This window comes from Pelobates fuscus, chromosome 12 (assembly GCF_036172605.1).
Source record: "Pelobates fuscus isolate aPelFus1 chromosome 12, aPelFus1.pri, whole genome shotgun sequence".
Taxonomy (NCBI): domain Eukaryota; kingdom Metazoa; phylum Chordata; class Amphibia; order Anura; family Pelobatidae; genus Pelobates; species Pelobates fuscus.
Window position 1 is genome coordinate 108,175,819 of NC_086328.1, and position 24,450 is coordinate 108,200,268.

General features: G+C 41.2%; 1 protein-coding gene across 1 annotated transcript in view; it reads right to left on the bottom strand.

The window, feature by feature from the left end:
- Positions 1–3,408: 3,408 nt before the first annotated feature.
- E2F8 (E2F transcription factor 8) overlaps positions 3,409–24,450 on the bottom strand; it is a 29,722-nt gene continuing 8,680 nt past the window's right edge. Inside the window, exons 4-13 of the mRNA XM_063438624.1 lie at positions 23,521–23,677; positions 19,629–19,916; positions 19,363–19,524; positions 11,366–11,503; positions 10,537–10,740; positions 10,091–10,172; positions 8,827–9,253; positions 6,907–7,024; positions 4,780–5,015; positions 3,409–3,799 (exon numbers count right to left, since the gene is read on the bottom strand). Of these exons, the coding sequence (XP_063294694.1) occupies positions 3,629–3,799; positions 4,780–5,015; positions 6,907–7,024; positions 8,827–9,253; positions 10,091–10,172; positions 10,537–10,740; positions 11,366–11,503; positions 19,363–19,524; positions 19,629–19,916; positions 23,521–23,677 (1,983 nt within the window). The 3' untranslated portion in view covers positions 3,409–3,628. The remainder of the gene's footprint in view (positions 3,800–4,779; positions 5,016–6,906; positions 7,025–8,826; positions 9,254–10,090; positions 10,173–10,536; positions 10,741–11,365; positions 11,504–19,362; positions 19,525–19,628; positions 19,917–23,520; positions 23,678–24,450) is intronic.

Genomic DNA, 24,450 nt, shown 5'->3' on the forward strand with positions numbered 1-24,450 from the left:
TTATGTGGCATGGTGTAAAAAGGCAAGCTTAGGTTTGGCGTTTTTCTCTAAAATGGACACCTTCCCCCATGGAAATCCCAGCTTTGAAGTGCATAACCATATAGGGACCCTCAGATTGTTTTACGAATTGCATTTATTTATTAAACTGTGAATTGAGGGAAATTAACAAATGAATTGCAAATATTAGATCAGAACAGAAACTTGGAAAAGCAGCTGAACTAAAAAAAATGTCGTACTCTTGTCAGTTTCCCCCACAATTCCTTACCTATAGTGTTAATTTAGCCATTTATCATACAATGTATTGCGACAAATTGCAACCAAATGTGCTTCCCTAGGTCGTGCAGGTGAAACTTAAAAACAAAAAACAAAAAAAAAAACAATAATTTCTCTTCTGGATGCACAAACAGTTGGTGGGTAAAATGCTTAAATGAAAAAAGTCAAAGAATGCCTTTAATTTAGGTACAACTTAAGTCTGAGAAGATTTAAATGATTTAAGAGCTAAATAAGAGGCACTTGAGACCATTTAAAATAAATCATTTAGATGGCTTTCACTTTATAGCTCAGAAGGAACAATTCATAGAGAAGTTTGCCAAATTCAAAGGATTCCAAATTTAGAGGATATGTTCTGGTTGGTTTTGTTTCAAAATGATTGTCTGTGGCGTTCTAGAGCACCTGAATGATGTACCAAAGTCCAGAAAGAAGTGGTACGAAATTCACAAACCATGGATTTTAAAATTTGCTTTAGCACCCACCATTTTTCAGCTTAAAGGATCACTAGAGTGTCAGCAAAACAAAGTGGTTTTCCTGACACTATAGTGCCCTGAGGGTGCCCCCACCCTCAGGGTCCCCCTCCCGTGGCGCTGAAGGGGTTAAATCCCCTTCAGCAGTTTACCTTAATCCAGTGCTGGGCTCCCTCGGCGCTGGTGGCCTCTCCTCCCCAGTCCAAAATCAGCGCATCAGAATGCGCAACCGCGACAAGTGCCGCACGCGCATTCAAAGTGTCCGTTGGAAAGCATTTCTCAATGCTTTCCTATGGACGCTCTGCGCGATGGAGGCATAATATGTCCGGAAGACAGCCACTAGAGCAGGGGTAGGCAACCTTCGGCTCTACAGATGTTTTGGACTACATCTCCCATAATGCTTTTACAGCCATATTGCTGGCAAAGCATCAAGGGAGATGTAGTCCACAAGATCTGTAGAGCCGAAGGTTGCCTACCCCTGCACTAGAGGCTGGCTTAACCCCAAATGTGAACATAGCAGTTTCTCATGTTTGCATCTGAAGGGTTAAAACCTGAGGGACCTGGCACCCAGGCCACTTCATTGAGCTGAAGTGGTCTGGGTGACAATAGTGTCCCTGTATTACAAGCATGCAGCTATCAGTATTATAAGACTTTATTCGCTAAATGGCAAACTGTAGGAAATTAAAATGGAGTTGTAAAATTCAGGCAAAAAGGAACATTTCACTGCTTGGCTATTTTAGCCTAAATTCTGTCATTTAGATTTTAGAGGAACACTATAGGATCAAGAACACAAACATGCCTTCCTGACCCTATAGTGTTAAACCAACTATTCAGTCCCCGTACCCCCCTTAAAGCTAGTAAAACTCATTTTTTCCAGCGCCATGTGGGTCTGTCAGCACTGGCTTCACCCCTGATCCGCCTCCTTGGCAGTCAGAATTGATCATCTCAGCAAATCACAATGCTTTTCCAAGGAAGTGGGGGTGGAGCCAAACATCATCCAGCCAATTAGAATCTTCTCAGAGATACATTGAACCAATGCATCTCTATGGGGAAAGTGCGGAGACGCTGAACGTCCCAGGAAGCACCTCTAGTAGCCATCTGATGAGTGGCCACTGGAGGTGTCCCTAGGGAGCAATGTAAACACTGCATTTTATCTGACAGGCTATAGACACTGGACCAAATACATTAAGCTGTAGTTGTCCTGGTGAATAGTGTCCCTTTAAATTAGCTACAATTTGGGGTAATTCCCTATTATCAGACTTTGCCAACACTGGCACTTTAAATGTCTGTGACCTAAATTTCACAAGTGGGCCGTTTACCCCTTGTTGACCATTGACATACGACCAGAGGGAGTTCTCATATTCGTGAGGACAGAGCTGTAAGAATGTAAACTCTTACATGGTTATTAACCAAACTGAGAATTGTCAGGAATTCTAAATCAAATTTAAAGACAAATAACCTCTTTTTCCCCCTCAAGGTGGTTAATGGATGTAACACACGTAGCATACATCACTTTTACAGGGTGGTCTGGAGAGTTTGATTTTCCATCCCTTTACTTAGATAACGGGTGGTAGTGACTGACAACCTTATGGAAATAACTTATCACATCTCGTTCTGCACATTCCTTTCTTCCATCTCACACAGAGCCACCTCCAACGTGACCAAGTAACATTTATCTGGCAGACGTGACATGTACAGAAATGGAGGGAATTTCTTTATGACATGCTTAAGAGGTGGTTTTAGCCACCAAGACCCACTGCCGTAGTGCCTTCATAGAAGTCAGGTGTGTGGAAGGGGAACAGTGCAGGTCGTATGGCTCGAGAGCAGTTTGTGAGAATTCAAGATCTTCTAATATTGCCAGGTGCAGATTTTTAGTTCTATAGATATGACAAAACCAACGAGCCAGATTAGTATATTTATGAATATTTTCCACAATTCCTGTTTTTTTGTTTTAAACAGTGGTCACCTTCCATTCATTCTGCAGATATCCGGCAGCTTATATTCTGTGAAATCTGAATCCTGTGTAATAGTTCCAACCTGAGCAAGTATCTCTGCCAAAATATAGCACATCAGCTCAGTAAGAAACGCAAACCAACACATTCAAGAAAGATATTACATTTTATTCAAAATATTTATATAAATAGGACATTATTCACCATCTTCTTGATTGGAAAAGAATACAAGATATAATACATACATATTAAAAAAAAATAGAATAAAAACAAAAAATAAAAAAGGGAAAACCAGAAACAAACAAATACTTTTACATGGAAAATATAGAATGTAAAATCATTTACAATCAAATTATACCTTGCTTAAATATACAGTTTTTTATATATAAATCACAGTCATTGTATTGTGCAAAATTTGGGCAGGACATTGCTCAGTCCAGATACATTCAAACGTTTGGATAAAGTAAGCACTTTGCAACAAATTCAACAAGTACAAAGTCAAAGAAAACTGGGAAAATATTGACTTTAAGTAACACCGCTCGTATATCCATTGTGTTTTAATATAAATGTCACATCCTCTTGCTACAGAATGCATTCAACACCCATACACCATGCAAATGGTTTTGTTAAAAGTATTTTTGTTTATACAAATTCAAGTATATTTTGCTATAAATTTTTCTCTTTTTAAGTAAAAAAAAAACAAAAACAATACCTTTCTTTAGACGCTACAGATCCTACATTGTAATATACATTGTATAAATAGGTCTAATTTTATATAATCATTTCATTGTGAGTGTTGCAGGATGAGAGACAAAATCATGTGCTGGCAAATTGCCATATTAAAAAGAAAATCTACTCCTCATGTTTGGAAAGATGCTGTACTGCTACTGATCTGCCCAGGCACCATGTCACTACTTGATCTAAAAATACTATAGGTCAATCGTCCGCTCCCACGTCCAGTTTTCTTTGAGAGATAAAGATTTGTCCAGGAAGATTGCTCTCTGAAGCAGCAGTTTCCATTGGAGAAGACATTGGGCCGCCTGGAGTCTGAAAGAAACTCTCTTTTAACGTGGTCTGAGAGCTCTTTGGGGTAAGAGGAACACCAGGCTGTTTAATACAAAAAAAAATAAGAAATTTGGTCAATGAAGCAAAATTAATGCTAAAATTCTAAAAGCGTTGCCTATAAGTCCATCTATTTTGGAGTATCTGACCACTCCAAGTAGTCCTTATGTACTCCAAACTCAAATCCCCCACAAGGGAAACCTAACATTTCACGGGTATCGGAGTATTATTCCATTAAAATCTGGGTGATATTTTTCACGTCTATTTTCTGCAAATTTAACAATTTTAAAATTAATTTTCTCAAGAGTGGTTTGAAGGAACAGTTAAAGGACCACTATAGGCACCCAGGCCACTTCAGGTTAATGACGTTTTAACCCTGCCTGCTGTAAACATAGCAGTTTCAGAGAAACTGCTATGTTTTCATATGGGTTAAGCAAGCCTCTAGTGGCTGTCTCATTGACAGCCGCTAGCGGTGCTTCCGTGCTCCTCACTGTGAAAATCAAAGACGCCAGCGTCCATAAGAAAGCATTGAGTAATGCTTTCCTATGGACTGACTGCGCGCGCGGCTCTTGCCGCGCATGCGCATTCAGCCGATGATGTCGGAAGGAGGAGGAGAGTCCCCAGCGCCGAGGGAGCCCGGCGCTGGAGAAAGATAGGTGTCTAACCCCTTCCTTCCCCTAGAGCCCGGCGGGAGAGGGGCCATGAGGGTGGGGAGGGACCTATTTATACTATAGCGGCAGGAAAACGAGTTTGTTTTCCTGGCACTATAGTGGTCCTTTAATGACTCAGACATCAGACACTATACAGGGATTCTATTACTAGGCACATGAATGAAGTGGCTATGGAGTAGTGTTCTAGGCTAGGGTCTGCACTGCCATAGGAAATGAACTAAAGCGCCACGATTGATTGAGAGGTTTAAACCACTTCCTGTCCTGGGGAGAGCATACTGCAGAAGCTACAAGTCTCAGATTTTAAAGTAACTTTGTATTACATTTTGAAACCTAAATTTCGCTGAGGAAACATACCTGCTGCAAAGTGAATACTCTTATTGGCTGTCCGTGGTATGCAATTGGTGAAAGATGGCTGACGTTTAATACTTGTGCCGCAGTCAGTTCTTCAGTGGGTTTTGTGCTGCCAGAACGTGGATTGGTAGATTGTGAGGCTGCACCGGACCAGTTGGTCATGGACTGGCCACATGGACTTAAAACAGGGACAGCAGTTAAGGAGCCCGGTGAGAACATTAATTGTAGAGGGATGACACCTACAAAACAGATGGGAAATCGTACAAGGTCATGAAACCTACAGACTAACCAAATCAGATTCAACATATTTGCTCATCACTTGACTCCAGTAGGGGGCCACACTTTCTAGACTTTTGCCTTCAAATAAATCAAGATGGATTTAAAAAAGTTTAATTCATAATCCTTTAGGTCTCAGAAATATCCCTTCAACACTGCCAGCAACCCCAAAAAACAAGACACACCACACATTTCACCATGCCACACAACAATAAAAGATGTTAATCAATCCAGTTCCCCTCTGAATCCAGGCTTGAATACAAATACTTTATCCCAATATTTCATGGTCCCCTTGGCACAGACATGGACAGTGTTTAAATCATTGGTAGTGTACTGGTGAAGCGCTATAAAATATTAAATGATAACAATCGTGTTTTTTCCTATTTACAATCAGTGAAAAAACTTTGGCATGTGAATATATACATAAACAGTACCTTTTAGGTATATACAAAGGTGTCCTAAGTTGGTAATCAGTACCTTAAATAGAAACAGAATATACCAAACATAGTGTAAACTGTGACAAAAATGAAAATAGTTAACTATTGGTCTCTTTGTAATATATTGATGGCCCCATTCATTTAGAAACATATATATTTATCCCCCGTTTTTCCAGTATAAGATTTAAGAAAGAATCAACCTTTCCCCTAATTTGAATCTTTGTCATTAAGAATGCATATACTTTTCTTATCCCTACATCTATCCCCCATCATTGTGGAACGATACCACACACTTCCGGGTATCGGCCGAGTGAACCGCAAGGTGGAACGCATGACGTAACGGCCGAGAGACACGTGACCGGAAGTGATGCGGAAACCCGGAAATACACGAAAACGAGACGTGAATCGCAGGGCGTCACCGTTCCCATGGAGATAGCCCGCGAAATCACAGACTCTCAATTAAGGATTGGACTCTTAAAGACGTATAAAAGCAGGAACAGGTCCCATAGAAGAATTAAAGACTTTTTTATCCAGTTGAAGAAGCTGTTGAAGCGAAACGCGTCCTGGAACTTGGAGAATACCGGTCTTTATTCATTTGGACTTTTTTATGCCTACACAGTGTTTTTATATTGCTATACATAGTTTTTATTGTTATAAATAGTTTTATGTAATAAATATACTTATATTTCTATAAACACTGGTGGCATTGTTCCTGCTCTTAAAGAAGGTGTGTGGTCCTTAACCGCATATACCCGTGATCAGAGCCGATGTGGATGGCTCTGTGTCTGTGAGTACAAATCTGTTCTTTTTCATATATATTTGGAACCATACGGTACTGCACCATATATATGTTTTAACGTTTCAGAGTTTTAAAGACAACAATATCCAGCAAAAAGAAGGGATAGGGTCGCCTCCACGGACCCCACAGGCTATCAAATTGAGCTATACACTATTAGCTCTCTAAAGTGTGAGTGGGAATTTTCCCTCTTAATTCTAATTTATTTTCATTTTTGTCACAGTTTACACTATGTTTGGTATATTCTGTTTCTATTTAAGGTACTGATTACCAACTTAGGACACCTTTGTATATACCTAAAAGGTACTGTTTATGTATATATTCACATGCCAAAGTTTTTTCACTGATTGTAAATAGGAAAAAACACGATTGTTATCATTTAATATTTTATAGCGCTTCACCAGTACACTACCACTGAATTCACTCTTAAAGATAAGATTTTGGTGTTAAAGCTGCTCATCCGCTATTCACTTTTTGCAAATTAGCGCTAGTACTACCCTGTTTTGTCTGTAGTGTTTAAATCATGCTTGGCATAAAAGTCACTGCACTGTGTGTCCCAGTAGGACGAGATCGTCAACAAAATGGTAAATTTGTGTAGAGGCATTACTCGCAATTTCATACCTGCTAAAGGAGACGTAAATATGGTTCTCTCTGAGGAAGACTCCGTGACATCTTTACCAGCTTCCGTCCCCAGAGGTGCAAGTTGTACCGGAATGAGATAGCCAGAGGGAATCAGTCTCTGCAAGAAAAAATGAGTAGACGTAGATGTTACCCCAAATACAATGCCTTGATGGCATCATTTACTGTGTGTCAGGCACAATGCATGACAAGCAGAATGGATCCCAAATAAGGTCTCCACAGGGGGGCACAAGGCAGATAAAACTTTCCACAGGACATTCCTGTGCGTTATAAAGCCAGTGTAAACTCCAGACTTGTGTAAAATGTTTTATTTATTTTAAAATCATTATCAAATATTATGCGAGTTTCTTCCAGAGTTGGCTGAAAATCTGAAACCACCAAAACCAATGGAGGGGAACTGGAAAAGTTAGCTTAATGAGAAACTGGGTGATTACATTCATTTTTTTTTTTTTACACCTATTGTTAATAACACGACATTTATTTTAAAACTAAACTAAACTTGATAAAAATATTTAACTCATGGTTTCATTTTAGGTTTGCTGCATCTTTTTGTGTACATGTTGGTTTCAGAGATTAGGATTTGTGCGAATCCTAAGGGAAGCACGTTTATTTTACAACTAACCAAGTAGGTTTTATTGAGTGATGCAGGAAAGACAATCCACGAACATAGACTGTTTTAATTTGATTGGAAATAACTCTGGACCTATACATTTATCTTCCCACTAGCAATCAGTTACCTATCCGCTCAATTTACAGGAAATGGAAGAACTGGCCCTGGTAACATTTTACAGGGTATGGAGTAAGTGGGCTCAGGAATCAACATTTTGTATTTAACCATTTACAATTACCTGTAGGGCAAAAACACAGGTGTACTATGAATTAGATGAGAGTTATTACAAGACAAGACACAGTACACTTAATATAGTATTGAAATTCAAACAAGTATTGAGTTATTCACCGCTGGAAGGGTATTGGGCACATAGAATCTCCTTTTAGCAGAGGTGGTATAGCCGAATACACAGAGGCAATGTTAGTATGTGTGGAAAGGCACAGGATTATACTTATATCAATGCACACATGGTATGTTCTTTCAGTGAAGATGGTAGAGGTAAACGTGTTGTGGGAAGGAGGAGTTTATGGTATAGGTATTTCTAGGACATCATAGGTGAAGGTTCCAAATAATGCAATCCTAGGACAATAAGACCCTATAGATTGCTGTTGTGGCCTGGCCTTGTCACATAGTAAAATGTCAAACCATTTTAAGCACAGTCTGACAACTTGCTTGAGATCCCTAGGCGGCCGTTCTGCACCCTCTCCTCCAGCATGAGAAGATGGGTGTCTTTGTAAATGACAGCACAACTAATAGCTCTTAGCCAATGACCACTTTCCTGCTTTGATTTATAGAGAAATTTGTCTCCATCTGCAGTAGAAGAACACACGTGGCCGATGCCCAGAGAGACCTAACTCGTCAATTTGTGCTAAAAATCAGCTTAACCTGGCACTACTGTAACCATAACCACTATAGCTGGTGCTTGAATTATTCCTTTAAGATCAAAGGTAATTTTTTGTGAGAAGCCAGTGAACCTCATAGGCCGCTAATCAGACGTTTTTGGTGTACAATCAGCATCCCCATAAACAATGGGAAGACTATGATTGATTAAAAAGTGTCAACAAAATTCCTAGTATCGACAGATCACACTAGAGAACGTTGCTAGCCCTTGGAACAAGCGAACTTCCAAGGTGTACATTAAGAAGGATTCATCTCAAGATCAGAGTTTCCCTTTGATTCTGTGCTTTAAGTTATTTTCCTACCGACACTGCAGACCAAGAAATAAGTTGTTACTAATCTTGTCTTAGGATCAAAACATGGAACAGAAATAAAACTCTCTTGTATGTACACACCTCGGGAGAGTCACTCGGATGAGAACCTTTCATTCGCTTGGACATGGGGCAGTTTTCAGGGTCCAGGACCCTCTTGGAGAAACACTCATGTACATATTCATTCTGGGCATGCTGACCTTTCCCAGGGGACATGCCTGGGTCTTTAGTCACAGCCTCGGAGGACAAGTTGCCCTCATCTTCCTGAACTGTTTTATGAGCACAGAGTACAGCATGTCCTGGAGCACTGGGGCTCTGTGAAGCCAAAGTTCTTGCTTGTTGAGGCTGTACATACACAGTGTATGGGGCAGGAGAATGAAGGTGAGTGGAGATTAGAGGAATCCCTGGATTTGAAGGAGGGTTTGGCTCAGAGGTCATTGCTGGTTTCAGTACAAACTTTGTATTGTTAAGGGGATGCCGTGACGTCTTCGCTTTCACTTTATATGGATCCCTGCACAAAAGAATAGAAGCAGAGGGTTAACAGAATAATATTGCACCTTCAAATAAAATTAGTCATTGGAAGGTGGACAAGAAAACTCATTCACTCGAAAGCACAAGTGAACCAAATAAAAAAAAATACAAAATGTTTTTTTTTAAATTAAAAAAAAGTAAATAGAAAACCATGTCATAAACTGGAGTCTAATTACTAAAGAAACATTCAGAAGCAAAATATATTCTGGCTCGGAGTCTACACTATGTAGATCAGTATGGAGTGAACATCAGACAGCCAGCTTTCCTATTTTCCCACAGAATCAGAGTATATCCAACCCCTGGACAGCAGTTGCATTCATCAAAAAAATAAGAATGGAAAAACCGTTGCTCAAATGAACAGACACAACTTTGCAATGGCTTTGAGTACAGAACTAAAGAGGGGATCGCAAACGTGTACAACAGCAAGTCCTTCAGAGAAAGCAGGTGCAAGAAAACCGTAAAAAAAAAGAAGCAGAAAAAAATAAAATTAAAACATCACAGCTTTATCAAACACACACACCTCAAGAAAACAATGCAAATTGTTCCAGTGCAGGCCCAGATTTGAATGCAGATACACATGGATCAAATGTAAATGTTATACAGATACACGTGGGTGACATATACCATGCAGATATGCACGAATCACATGTAATAGTTATGCAGAAATACGCACATGACAAATACCATACAGGCATTATACAAATGCACACAGATCATGTATAGGTATAAATGAAGGTACATGCAGAAACTGTGCACATCACATGTAAGCATGAACAAAGATACATGCAGTGCAGATTGACACGTGTTAAAGACTTACTTGGATCTGTCCAGCTGCTGTTTACAGATCGCTGCCAACTGTGCCATTTTACTAGAGCTGAAAACAGAGCACTGACCGACGTCTACAAAAATAAACAAGCAAAAACAAAACACATGAATGGAAAGTTCATACAATATATATTCATAGGTTGGCAAGTACGATAGTGAAAAGGCCACTTTTGATCACAAGAAATTGTACTCCATCTGACAGCCAATATCCCATGTGATATAGTCCCCATTAAATAATAGGAGCACTAGCAATATAAAAAGGATTTTTATTACAAATGTGGCCCAAGGAGAAATACAGAAAACAAGCAGATATCTTTAGGTGTCTTTTGGGCCCCTTAAAGGACAGGCATTACAATATCACTAGCAATTGGTAACATCTGAGAAACGCAGGGCAATCATGGTAGAAAAAGAAGGAAAGGAATGGGGTGTAGATTTTACCTGTCTTCGTAGGACTGGAAGGAGCAGAGTTTATCTTCCTGCGGTCGTTATCAATACTTTTGGCCAGCTTTATAAGTGACTGATGACGGGTAAAGTTTTGTTTGCCTTGAGATGCAAAGAGATTTTTGGCACAATTTTCTTTTGGCGATCGCAGGCTAACAGCTGGAGAGGAGGGGCCAGATACAGAAATAAAATTCTCCTTGTCTGCAGGAAAAGAGGAGAATAAAAACAGTCAGTACCAAAAGTAACAAACATTGGAGGGACAAGAGCATTAAAACAATTACACTAAGCCAATTATAACAATTTCAGCTTGCTTAACTTGGCATAGGGATATGAGTGGGCACTGTCTTGTCTTCCGGCTTTTAGACGTGTTACAATGGTTTAACCATAATGTTGGTTCCCCGATGCCACTGCCAGAGATTGGCCAAGAGCATCAGCTGACACACTCAGCCTATCACTAGCCACCCAGTAAACCGTTCTGATAGTTCAGTGGGAGGAAGGATGTGATGGCTCAGCTATGCTGGACACTGGGGGACCAACCCTGTGGTTAAACTGATGGAACACTGTTTATCTCCTTAAAGTAAGTGGGCACCCAGACACTCCTGCCCCCAATTTTGGTGCAGTGCTTAGTTTAGCACAGCAGAGCCAATGAACAGGTTATGGTGCTTGGAGAGTTCCTTTAATATGCAATGTCACTGAGAATAGGAGGGAGCAAATGGCAGAGCTCAGCAGAACAGAGAAATGCCATGGCTTAGATCAGTGATATGTGGGCTTGATTTCTGCCCTCTTCCTTGTTACCATGCAGACAACTAGGGAATGCTAAACAAACCTTTTCCTTGCGTTGAGGATTCTGGGCCCGTCCACTGGAAAGCTGGCTTCCTCCCCCTCTCTTCTGTAACATGAACCTTCTTTATAAGATCTAGACTGCTCAGAACATTTGCTATGTCATACAAACGTCGTATTTTCGCTGAGGGATAAAACATAATAAAATTTACAAAAAACAGCACATTTTGATTTATATCCTTACAAAATCATGCCGGAGCAGGATTCTAGACATATAGAGGCAACACGCGTTTAGCCAGGTGTTTGCTATAGAATTAGACAAGTAAACATGACGCTCTATCTGGGTTATTTGCTAAACACCACATTTTGTCTGGATGGTTACAATACGGTGGGGAAAAAACAAAAACTAAAAAACAAACAGGATTTACAAGTGTCATATTTACTAAAGTCAAATCTGACTGAAATGTGGTAATTCTGTTCAAATGAAAACCAGTATCACGGTCACATGAAAATCACATATCAAATCTGTATATTTACCAAATTAATACCGGATTTTACCTGGATCTTGTCCAGAGACAGGCAAATTGTTTGGATATTTCAAATTTGGGTCCAGATTTTACAAACTTAGGACTGGATACTAAGCACCTGGAAAGGCTGCAATCTGGACACGTGTAAATATTGTAAACAATGTTCAGATGTTAAAGAAGGAATAAACTGACCCTGAAGTCATGGGGAGGACTAAATGAGTAAAGATTGGGAATAACCCAAATAAATAATTTATGAAGAGAGAAAAATTCCTTAAAGCAGGTACAGAGGGACCTCGGTTTACAAACTCCTCGATTAACATAATTTTTGGTTTACAAATGAAAATTCATTGAAAATAATGCCTCTGTTTACACATTTTTTTCGCAATACAAAGCAAGTTTCCCCAGGATGCATGGCACCTGGGAGGTTTATAGCACCGAACCCTGTGTGGGTAGCACGTGGCGTTGAGTGTGGAAGTGTTGGAGCGGCTTTTGCATCGAGTTTTGGGACTTTTTGGTGCATCTCTCAAGCTGTGGAAAGGTAGGGAGCTGAGCTTTGTCGTTTGCATGCCTTTTATTGTGTGTTGATTTCCATGCCAGCTCATTTTGACTTTTTTTCTGACCTCAAGAATGGATTAATTGGTTTTCAATGCATTCCTATGGGAAAACGCGTTTCAGTTTACAAATTTTTCACAATAAGAAAAGTCCCGGAGAACGCATTAAATTCGTAAACCGAGGTCCCACTGTATATTGAAAATGAGAACCCCAGTCTTGTTCAGATACCAACTCTCAAACACCTGCCAAAAGTTTACCCATACAGGAGGTAAACAACTCAATAGTAAGGGCAAGAAATTACAATTGTTAAAACTCTTTATTCAATATTATATGTTAGACACTTAATTGTAAAAGGTGAAACAAAATAAAACAGTGATGCAAAAATATGTGCAAGTGATTAAAAAGCGGGAGTCTATCACGCATGCCTGATATGTCCTATATATAGCTGCTAGACAGGTATCCGAGTTTAGAGCAGCTGCTCCTGTAGCTATTCAAGTACACAAAGTTAAATAGCTGTTGGATACAGTTGTAGCGGTTAGGGCAATTTTGTAGTGACATTAATCAGGTCAATATATACACATGATCTCAGAATATCTATGATCGAGATACAGCCAAAGTAGGTATTGAGATCGGAGTAGATGGCTTTAAGGATGCATAGTGTTTGGGGTGACAGAGAATTTTTTTTTTTTTTTTATTCTTTTTTTTTTTTGTGGATAAAGCATTGTGGTTACAATTTCACATGTTATGATAACTTTGAATACATAACATTAGTCTGAATAACAATTATAACATGTTTGCGGGGACTATCCAATTTTTAAATGTGTGATAGCCTTGGTCGTCCTCTCTCACCCATCCAGGTGGGGATTAGTGTTGTGCCGGGGGGCGCATGTGTATTGCGGTGGGTGCCCATTAGCACATTGGTAAGAGGTTGCGCACGGCATTAATAAAGGGCACATAAGGGGGGTGGGTGGGTAAGGTGCTGGGAGTCGCTCGCTTAGCGCTGTGACTGCCCATACGCTTTAGTGTGGGTATATTAATGTGCCTTTTGGCAACGGGCACGTCTGGGCAGGTAGGTGTCTGGCTTGGGTCTTTTTGGACCTTGGCGGAGCATACACTTAAACCAACGCCTTGTGATATGGCCTAGCTCGCTAGCCGTGTGTGTGTGTGTGTGTAGCTATCGAGTTTAAAACTGGTTTTCACACACAGAGTACGTGATGGAGTGGGGGGGGGGGAATAACTTAACCGGGTAATCTGGACAGTAGCTGTTGGAGCCAGTGGGGGGAGGTATAAAAAAAAAACAACATCTTTGGGAACTATTAATGCACCTGTTGTTGTAACAGGTAAAAGTACATGGAACCTGCGCAGCTGCGCTCGTATCAGGTAGGTAGGGCAACCATGTGCAGAGCCTCTCCTCTGGGCACGAAGGGGGTAATATCTGCGACAGTCCAGGATGGTTGGGCTATTTCTTGGGTCGTCTGCGCCTGTATGCCTAGCGATCGTAGGAAGGTTGGTATTTCCGATGTATGTGTTAGCTTGTGTATTGTGCCAGCCATGTCCACTTGCAGGCGGCGTGGTCCCCACTTGTATGGGATGGCTTGTTCCCGTAGAAGTTGCGTGACCTGGCGAAAAGATTTCCTCCATTGTATGGTGTGTCTGGAATAGTCTCTGTAAAAGACTAGTTGAGCTTCTTCGAACTGCACCGTGGGAGAGCCTCTTGTGGCCCCCATTAGTATTCCCCGGTCTGAGTCTCTCACAAATCTTATCAGTACATCACAGACTCCAACACGCGGCATGGAAGGTGCCCTGGAGAGTCTGAAGCAGGAATCTATGGTTACTTGCTTAGCTTGCCGTGGTGTCAGCAGCGTGGCTATGAGCCTGCGGCAGTAATGAGGCAGTTCAGTGCCAGAAATGGTCTCCAGTACTCCCCGGACTCTTAGATTCCGTGCCTTATATGCCTGTCTTCAATGTCGGCTAATTGGGCTTGTTGATCGGTACATTGTTTGCGCAGGGAGTTTAATGCAGCATCCGTGGCGTTTTGTGCTAGGGTAGTACCCCTTATGCCTTCCTCCGCCGCCACCACCCTGTTGGTGAGAGCAGCTACGTCTTCCCTCACAAGCGCCATGTCCGCTTGTAACATGGTCTTTATTTCCTTCACCGGGGCTTTTATATCAGCTTTGGTGGAGGGTGCTGAGTCCCCCTGATCCTGGGGTCCCTGGGGTGGCCGTCGCACTCGATGCAGGGCTCTGTGTAACTGATATCCTCATCTGAGGATTGTGAGGCATAGGCCTCAGGCGCCATCTTGGGAGGTACCTGCTGAGAGGCTGCACGGAGAAAAGCCCCGATATCTCCGGATCCCGCGCTCGGATCTGCCCGTTGTTTTTTGTTCTTTTCCCCCATGTTGTGGGGAGCCTGTGTGCCGTCTGTACCGCTCGGTGAGTCGGTTTATTGCGTCTCCGGGTGGCCGGTTACGATCCAGTGCACGGAGCTGCAGTAGTCTGCGACTATCCCGCTCGGGCGCTGGCTCCGCCCCAATAGAGAAAAATTCTTAATGAGTATAATGGCTGAAAGGAAGCAAATATTGGTAAATTGCACCTCCCTGCCCAATCAGTAAAGAGGTTCAAAAGTAGACAATCTCCCTCTTTATTAACACACACACACAAATATATATATATATATATATATATATATATATATATATATATATATATATATATATATATATATATATATACCCTATAAGATTAAGGAGTGATTACTTACCCTGAATAAGATGTGCACCCGAAAGCCATGTGTGTTCGATGAGCTGTGATTGAAAAACCCGCACTGGCCGTTCCGTCGGTGTGTAGTGACGTCACCAATAGTGCGACGGGACGGAAAAGGACGTGAGCGTGCGTCTAAGTAACCCAGGGAACCAAGTGTGGGCAAAGACTTCCGTGATGTGTGTGCAGTGTGAAAATTAAGCCAGTTAAAAATACATAAGAAGAAGATATTCATTAATAAAACCACATATTGGGTTGGGCTTGTACTGTTATGAATAGACATATTAATCCTGCAGATAGGTTCATCCAGTGATGAACAGCGCAATGCGTATGTGTGTTAAATACAAGACGAGAATCATAGAGGATAATGATCAAAAAAGGGACAAGTGCGAAAGGACAGAGGACCCAGGTTGCAGAGGGTGTCAAAAGATGGGAAAGGCGGGGGATATGTGACAAGAAGTGGTAAAACATAAGGACTTACAAACAAAACGTGACCAAAACAATGTGCACATGAACTGATCTGTATAGAAGGGTCCTGAGGTGCTAAGCGGTGTGTATGGGAGTGAGTGGAGAACTGGAAAGGTAGTGAAGTGACGTGTGGGAAGATGTTATGCAGCTAGTGGTAGTAGGCTAGGAAGCCAAGTGCTAGGTGTAGAGTTAAGGGAGAAGTGGTAAAGTAGGAGGAAAGGTGACAGGACAGGAAATCCCATATAGCGTCTAGTAGGCTGGATTGTATGCAATAACCAAGTAGATACATAAAGTTGTGTATACATGGACCGAACAGGGTCCTGCACTCCAAAACGAGCGTGTGACAATGCCCAATTTACCAATAGACAATATTATGTAGAATAGAGGCAGATGAATGAACAGGACGTGGGGAGTAAATAATAAACATAAAAATAAAGAAGGTAAAAAGATAAAAAATCTATACAAAAAATGAGCAATATATAGCATCTAGTAGTAAAGAAATGCTAGGATTGTGAGAACTCAATATCACAAAAAAGAAATGAAAAATATACGGACAATATATGAGAAAATAAGTAAATAAAAATCAAATAGAATAAAATACGAAAAAATAGAAATGAATGTACAAACATATACAAAAATACCATGGGCGACCATAGTAGAGACATATCAATACCAAGCGGACATGATGGTGTCCAAGTTATTGGACGCATGTCAAGAGATGCAAAAAAATGCATAAAAAATTCAAATAGTTGAAAAAGTTCAAAGACATGAACTTTAATGTACTGGAAAAGAATTTAATAGAGGGATGGGACGTTTTTGGTTCCCACGTACTCTTTAAGCGGAAATGGTTTTTTGACTGTGAATACGAGTTAGGTGCCAGTGCTTGTAAATTCAAGGTACGTTCCATCTTGTACAAATCTATGTCAGTTTTGAACGTGTCCACTTTTGGGGTTGGAACAAAGGTGAGGCCTTTTGATAAGACTTTGATGTGTTCAGGATTCAAAGTCTTGGAAGATAAATTAAAAATAGGCGTTAGTTCTTCCTGTTCGTTGTTCTTGGCCGTGTGCCGGCATACCTTGCCCCCCTGTCCTCGTCTAGTGATTTTGGGTTTCTTAGGTCTTTGCGCCCTCTTGTATTGAATCCCGGAGGGTCGTTGGAATGTTGGTCCTGGGGAAAAAAACCGATCTCACGCTTAGAGACAGAATGCGGGGACACCGGTCAGGCATTATGACTGCATTCAGGGACAATAAAACAGAAAAACCGGTGGCCAAACACTTCCTAGAGATGAACCACCGTCTACCCACTCTCAAATTTATAGCCATTGACCACATCCCCCCTCTGTCCAGGGGGGGTGATCGATCCAGGATCCTGCTCCAACGGGAGGCATACTGGACCAAGACGCTAGACACCGTACACCCAAGGGGACTTAATGAATACATCTCCCTCCATGCGTTCTTGGACACTCGCTGAGCCCCCTCATGTCTTTGAACTTTTTCAACTATTTGAATTTTTTATGCATTTTTTTGCATCTCTTGACATGCGTCCAATAACTTGGACACCATCATGTCCGCTTGGTATTGATATGTCTCTACTATGGTCGCCCATGGTATTTTTGTATATGTTTGTACATTCATTTCTATTTTTTCGTATTTTATTCTATTTGATTTTTATTTACTTATTTTCTCATATATTGTCCGTATATTTTTCATTTCTTTTTTGTGATATTGAGTTCTCACAATCCTAGCATTTCTTTACTACTAGATGCTATATATTGCTCATTTTTTGTATAGATTTTTTATCTTTTTACCTTCTTTATTTTTATGTTTATTATTTACTCCCCACGTCCTGTTCATTCATCTGCCTCTATTCTACATAATATTGTCTATTGGTAAATTGGGCATTGTCACACGCTCGTTTTGGAGTGCAGGACCCTGTTCGGTCCATGTATACACAACTTTATGTATCTACTTGGTTATTGCATACAATCCAGCCTACTAGACGCTATATGGGATTTCCTGTCCTGTCACCTTTCCTCCTACTTTACCACTTCTCCCTTAACTCTACACCTAGCACTTGGCTTCCTAGCCTACTACCACTAGCTGCATAACATCTTCCCACACGTCACTTCACTACCTTTCCAGTTCTCCACTCACTCCCATACACACCGCTTAGCACCTCAGGACCCTTCTATACAGATCAGTTCATGTGCACATTGTTTTGGTCACGTTTTGTTTGTAAGTCCTTATGTTTTACCACTTCTTGTCACATATCCCCCGCCTTTCCCATCTTTTGACACCCTCTGCAACCTGGGTCCTCTGTCCTTTCGCACTTGTCCCTTTTTTGATCATTATCCTCTATGATTCTCGTCTTGTATTTAACACACATACGCATTGCGCTGTTCATCACTGGATGAACCTATCTGCAGGATTAATATGTCTATTCATAACAGTACAAGCCCAACCCAATATGTGGTTTTATTAATGAATATCTTCTTCTTATGTATTTTTAACTGGCTTAATTTTCACACTGCACACACATCACGGAAGTCTTTGCCCACACTTGGTTCCCTGGGTTACTTAGACGCACGCTCACGTCCTTTTCCGTCCCGTCGCACTATTGGTGACGTCACTACACACCGACGGAACGGCCAGTGCGGGTTTTTCAATCACAGCTCATCGAACACACATGGCTTTCGGGTGCACATCTTATTCAGGGTAAGTAATCACTCCTTAATCTTATAGGGTATATAAAGATATGTTTGTACTTGATTTTGTATCTTGATAAAGACCTGCGGGTCGAAACGTCGATTTTCTGCACGATTTTCCTCACGGAATAAATTGCTTCAAACAAGTCCTCTGGAGTGCTCTCTTCTCTTCTTGGATATACATGTACGCTGTGTAGCACCGAGGCTTTTTTCTGCGGTTCTATTTAAAGGTAGAGTGCCAGACTTTGAACATTTTATATATATATATATATATATATATATATATATATATATATATAATTCAGATGCACAGCAGAGTATCTGGGAATGGCAAAAAAGCAAGAATATTCCCCACCAGGACAGAAAACTGCGGTTTCCCAAGTAAGATACTCAAAAGCTGTGCAAGCATAAAGTTAAAAAAATACTCAAAACAGGGTATGGGAGATAATGGTTAGCAACTACCCCCACCCCTCTTCTGAATTAATTCTCAGATATAGCTCAAGTGTGCAACAAAGTATCTGGGAACAGCAGAGAACCTCAGTGGGTATAAAAATATGATTAGTCCCCCCACCAGGACTGAAAAGTTGCAGTTTCCTAGTAAGATACTTGAACGCTTTGCTAGAGTATCCATCCCACACTATCTGATAGATTGCCAAAGTACCCCAATAGGCAAACCTAGTATTAAACGTTCCAAGGAAGGCACTGGTTCCTGAGGCTTGTCCTACGGTAAAATAGCTGTTAGAGAATAGATCTAAAGTGTTGTTAGCAAGGCTCCATAGAGACTCCTATAATAATTAAAAGAAATAGCCGTCAGCGTCTTTGCTCTTTGCTATCTGAGCAAGACTTGGGTTCTCATTTTCAATATACCTGCTTTAAGGAATTTTTCTCTTTTCATAAATGTCCAGATGTTGCAGTCTCAATGCCCCAGATATTTAAGAAAAAAAAACTAGAGAAACACAGGGCCATTTACAAATTCTCTGGGGAGGAGCTAAAAAGAGATAACCAAAGACCAATTCACGTATTGGTTACTTACTTTTAAACTTGCTTTTGTCTAAATCCTCAAGCTGATCTTCTCCGATTAAAATTTTAGCAGCAACATCTAGGCTGACAATCTGAGGCGAGGAAACCAAAAACAACATCACAAAGCGCTGGCTCATCACTCTCAATGACTTCTCTTTGCGGCTATTGACGGATGCTATGGAGAGAGAACACAGAACATTAAGAACACTCACTGCTCCAAGTCAATGTGCATTGCCATCGCAGAGACACAAATGGTTCATAGTGGGGAAATGTACTTACCGGCTCTAAATTCCACTCCTGGGAGCTCGACAAAGCCGACTTCTGTCTGCTTAATCAGTGTCCTAGCAGCAGATTCATCATTCTCTGGTAACTCCTCCTGATCTCTCTTCTTCAGAAGAATGATTTGTTCTGCATATTTATTTTCATTTCCAACTTTTTTCAAGACCTCAAACGTTTTGCTGAGGTTCAGACGGCCGTGCCATAGGTATTTGTTCTTGGCAAGTCTACTGACCATGTGAAGACTCTCGAGCACGTTCACTATATCATATATACGTCTCCGCTCAACATCTGAAAATTAACAGAAACAAGTGAATAATAATCTGATCACAGCCATCACATATGGTTTCCAATAGCTTAATTCAGGAAAAGTCATGAAGCTATAACAAGCTACACTGCATCTTCTATTTGCTTGCATAATTGTATCATTCATGCATTTTGTAAAATAAAGTACTGTGTGCTGAACTACATATCCCCCAACCCCCTCTGCTCAGCGTTCTTAAACGAGTTAGACCAGAGCAAGATTCTCTCCGCCACTTACTGGTCACTGCAGACTTGAGATAAAATGAGGGGAGGAAGGAAAGCAATCCTTTTCACTTTTTTTGTATTAACACCATAATGATTACAATAAATCAGTCATCTCCAAGCTGGATAATCCCAGACATAGATAAATAAATCTATATACTCTCATTGGAAAGTATATGCCCTAAAGGGTATACTGCGGCTTTTAAGGCCTGCCTCGTAGCATAGGATCACACATTTGAAGCCAAATTTGAGACAAACACACCTACTTTTTGTGCTGTATAATGTATTTTCTGGGTTTATTTTCTCTTTATAATCTCCCCCCAAAAACAAACACCATAAGCTTGCAGAACAGCCATGTGGCAAATGCAGAGACAGGTGTAGCTCCGTTTAATGTAAATAATAGACAGGCTTTAAGGTGTAAAATGTCTCTATTGACTGTGAACAAACTCTCCCTGGGCACAAACCTCATACAAGCTCATAAAAACCACCTCTTGTCCCTCATCTGGGTCACTTTAAAAAAATAAATAAAAAATAATGCTTTATTTTATTTGTGCATAGGTTAAACAAGCAGTTTTGCACTGCCACAACAGCTGGTGCAAACTGAGCATCAGGCATAATATAACATTTGTGTGGCCACAAAAACATTGCACATTTTGATAATGAGAATAAGCAAGATTAAACTAAAATCCTTAATCTAATCTAAAGAGGGAAAATATTTCTCACTAGGTACATATAAAAATGAAACATTAAACAAAACATAGCATAAGGGTGTGATACAGCATGGACTTAGCATCTTAATTTAGTCTAGACAGCCAAACCAGCTAATCTAAGCAGAAAACCACCATTGTGCTATTGTGACCGGATAGGTGTGCTAGACCTGATAACAGAACATTACAGCCTCTTTTCTTTTTGTTTCCCTTTTGTTTTTGGTGTTGACGATAAATTAGCAGGTAAGTACATGCGTGATACACATCTGTATGGTTAAGTGGTCTCAACATTTAGACATGTCAAATAGCGTGAAGTCAATACTACGATGTCTGTTGGTATGGGCTGTAGAGTACAGGGTGCAGTTACACTGTATATTATGAATTAGATGCAGGTTTGTCATGTCTTAGCATGAGTAAAAGTCGTGAGGGTGTGAATGGTCCTGCTGATGGCAGTCTCTCCACCCCTACGTATGCGTGTAGAGTCTGATTGGGGGGAAAAGTTGCATACTAACTGGGTCCCTACTATATCTCATAGGACTGGTGCTTATTTCTTGACTAGATTAATGCCGTAAATGCGGCTTAGCTTAGGTATTGCTTCAGACGTAGTTCCAGATGTTTGGAGGCTACTGAACGTGTGGTAGGATATGTTTGTCTACGTGGTGGGGACAACAATTCATGTTAATGCTCTTACGACCCCTAACCAGAGGGGGCACTCTTTGAGCTAACAAAAAGTGAGTCAATCTCCCAAAACTTGAGAGAGCAGCCAGTGATGGGTAGGTGTGTCAGGTGCACAGGTGTGCTAACAGCTACAACAAAAACTAGACCGGATCAGTGAGAGATACTTGGGCATGAGTGCCCCTCTTGGTGGGAACAGTTCAAGTGTTAGCTCCGGATTTCCCTCTTGTACAGGGGACGAAGGGAGCAGTTTGTGCAAGGTACCACGTGTGCATCGTGGTTGGCAGCTCAGGGGCTGCGGGTCCCGTTGTGAGTCCCAGAGCTTGGAGAAAGGCTTCAGTGTCGTCAGCGATGCGCAGCGAGTTGTAGTGCTGTTTTTCTCTACTGTGAGGGCTCCCCGTAACATCCATCTGTATTCCACCCCAGATTATCTGGGTTACTGGGCCATGGGATTTCCTCCATAATAGTGTATTCTTGGTTAAGTCCTGAAAGAACTTTAGTTCTGTGGAGTTAAGTTCAAACAGGGTTTTTCCTGAACAGTGGCCATTATTCGGCTTTTATCAGCTTATGCTCCTGATCTTAATGTTTGTGCGGCGGTTTCGGTCATCCGCTAGGTCTAGCCAGTTCTCTATGTGAGACCTGTAGCTGCAGCACATTGTCCCTTAGGCCTTGTACCTCCTGCTGTACATCCGAGATGTCCTCCACTGAGGCCTGGACTCGAGTGGTCACCACTTGGACTTTAGTTCTCATTAAGTCCATATCAGCCGCTGACATACGCTTTAATGCCAACAGCAGGTTTTTTGTTTTTTTTTATGTCTGGCTTAGTGGCTGGGGTCAGAGCATCAGGATCAGCAGGAACCATGGTGGCTGTTTGTGGTTTGCAGGTTCCACATGATCACTGGAGGCAGAGTACGAGCTGCAGGAGCAATCATAGTGCTATGGCGGGGCCGCCATTTTGTAGGCAGCGAGGTGCTGTAGCAGAACTTCTATACGTGGGAGTCTTTGGATGTGCTGGCTTGTGCTTTCAGGGATTTACGGCCCATTGTATCACAGCAGAGCGGGTGCTCTCTGGTGATGTGAGGCTTTAAGCCTGTATCCTCTGGTGTGAGCGCCAAGAGGTACGATGCAGCTTGAGGAGCCGATAGATTGCGGTAGTCGCCAACTCTCCGGCGTACTTTCCTGCCTGTTTGCGGGAACAAGGGCATCTGGATACTGCCTGTACTGCTGGGCTGTTGAGGTGAGTAATCTGGCGTGAATGCAGGACTCTGCTTGCAGCAATTACGCAGGATTTATTATTAATTGGCAAAAGCTCGTGAGAGTAGAGTCTGTTTAGTTCAAGCTTTAGGCTCCGCGCCCCCATCTGGGTTACATTTTAAACGCACTGAACACCTCAATCAGATCGGAACCATCGTTATAGGACAAGCTGCACATGATCACCAAGCAATGTGGAACTAGATACACCAAGGACTGAAAGCTTAACAGGTAATCTAGACGACATCACCACTGCAACTAACGTAAAGGTTAAGGCACCAGCCATTTTGATTGCTGTTCCATCTTTATACTGAGCAGTTTGAATGGAAAACAAACAACCCAAGAACTCTATTGGCCCCTAAAACCCCTCTGCGGTTATTTTTTATTTTACATTATTGGTCTAAACTTGGACTGTTATGGGGCTGTTAGCGCAGAACAGAATAGTTGACCAAAAGTTGAAAAGATAATGCAATAGAATCAGGTAAGGCTTTATGTGCTGGGAGGGCTCTTTATTTTTGACAAACCACTCAAAAGCAGTTTGACAAACAAGGTTCACAGCTCTCAAAGACTCTCTGCACCATAACCTCTACAATCAGCTATGGCGAAGATGGTCATTGAATGCCCCGCTAAGATAAGGGATTTCCTGACAGCCCAATAACACAACGATTATTTAAATTGCAAGGAGGAAGAAAGAGGATTAGATATGCTTGTAAATGGCAGATTTAAACACCACTTACTTAGTTCTCCGGCCACCTCATCCAAACAAATGCTGTTGTTTACAGCAGGATTCGGATACTTAGGGTACCGAGCCAGAAACTTGTGGCACAAAAGTCCCAAACTCTTTTCCTTACGGCTGGGTTGTGCTTTTTCAAGCTCGTCTCCGGAAAACTGTTCCTATAAGAAATACGAGATTTACTTGCAGTGAATTTAGAACAGAAGTGAAAGTAGAAAATGGTCATATGAAATGCTCACAGGGAGCCAACAAATTCCTAGATCATTGGGAAGCAAGGAAATAAAAAAAAAAAATAATAAAAAAAAAAAAGTTGCTTATGATGGTATGCAACTAGTCAAAGACTCTTCAAATTCAACATCACAACAAGCATGATTTCTCCTCCACATATTTTGGAAATGTCCACTTTTGGGCTCCTTTCGGACATTTATAAGTGATCTTATTCTACCAATTACTTAGTTCAGTTCAATGATCAGTGTAAAGAACAATTATCTTAAACGGAAACTAAAGTCCCCAGAACAACTATAGCTTAATGTAGTTCTAATGTCTTCTGCTTGCTTTTTATTGTAAAACCTGCATTTTTAGAGAAAAGGCAGTGTTTACATTCCTACCTCTATGGCAGTCACTCAGACTACCTGGATCAGTCGTGCACTGGCGTTCAGCGTTTCCACACTCTGCATGGAGAAGCATTGATTAAATTAATCTCTATAAGGAGACGCTGACTGGCGTAGCGTTTTGCCTCACATGTGCAATAGCCTCCCAAATGCTTTCCTATGAGAAAACATTGGCTCTGCAGAGATAGTCAGTTTTGATAATCTCAGTCAGTTGTGGCAGACCAGCAGTTTATTACATTTTTTAAGTGTGCAAAGGGGGGCCGGAACTGCGTAACACTATAGTGACAGGAATACATGTTTATGATCCTGACACTAATATGAGT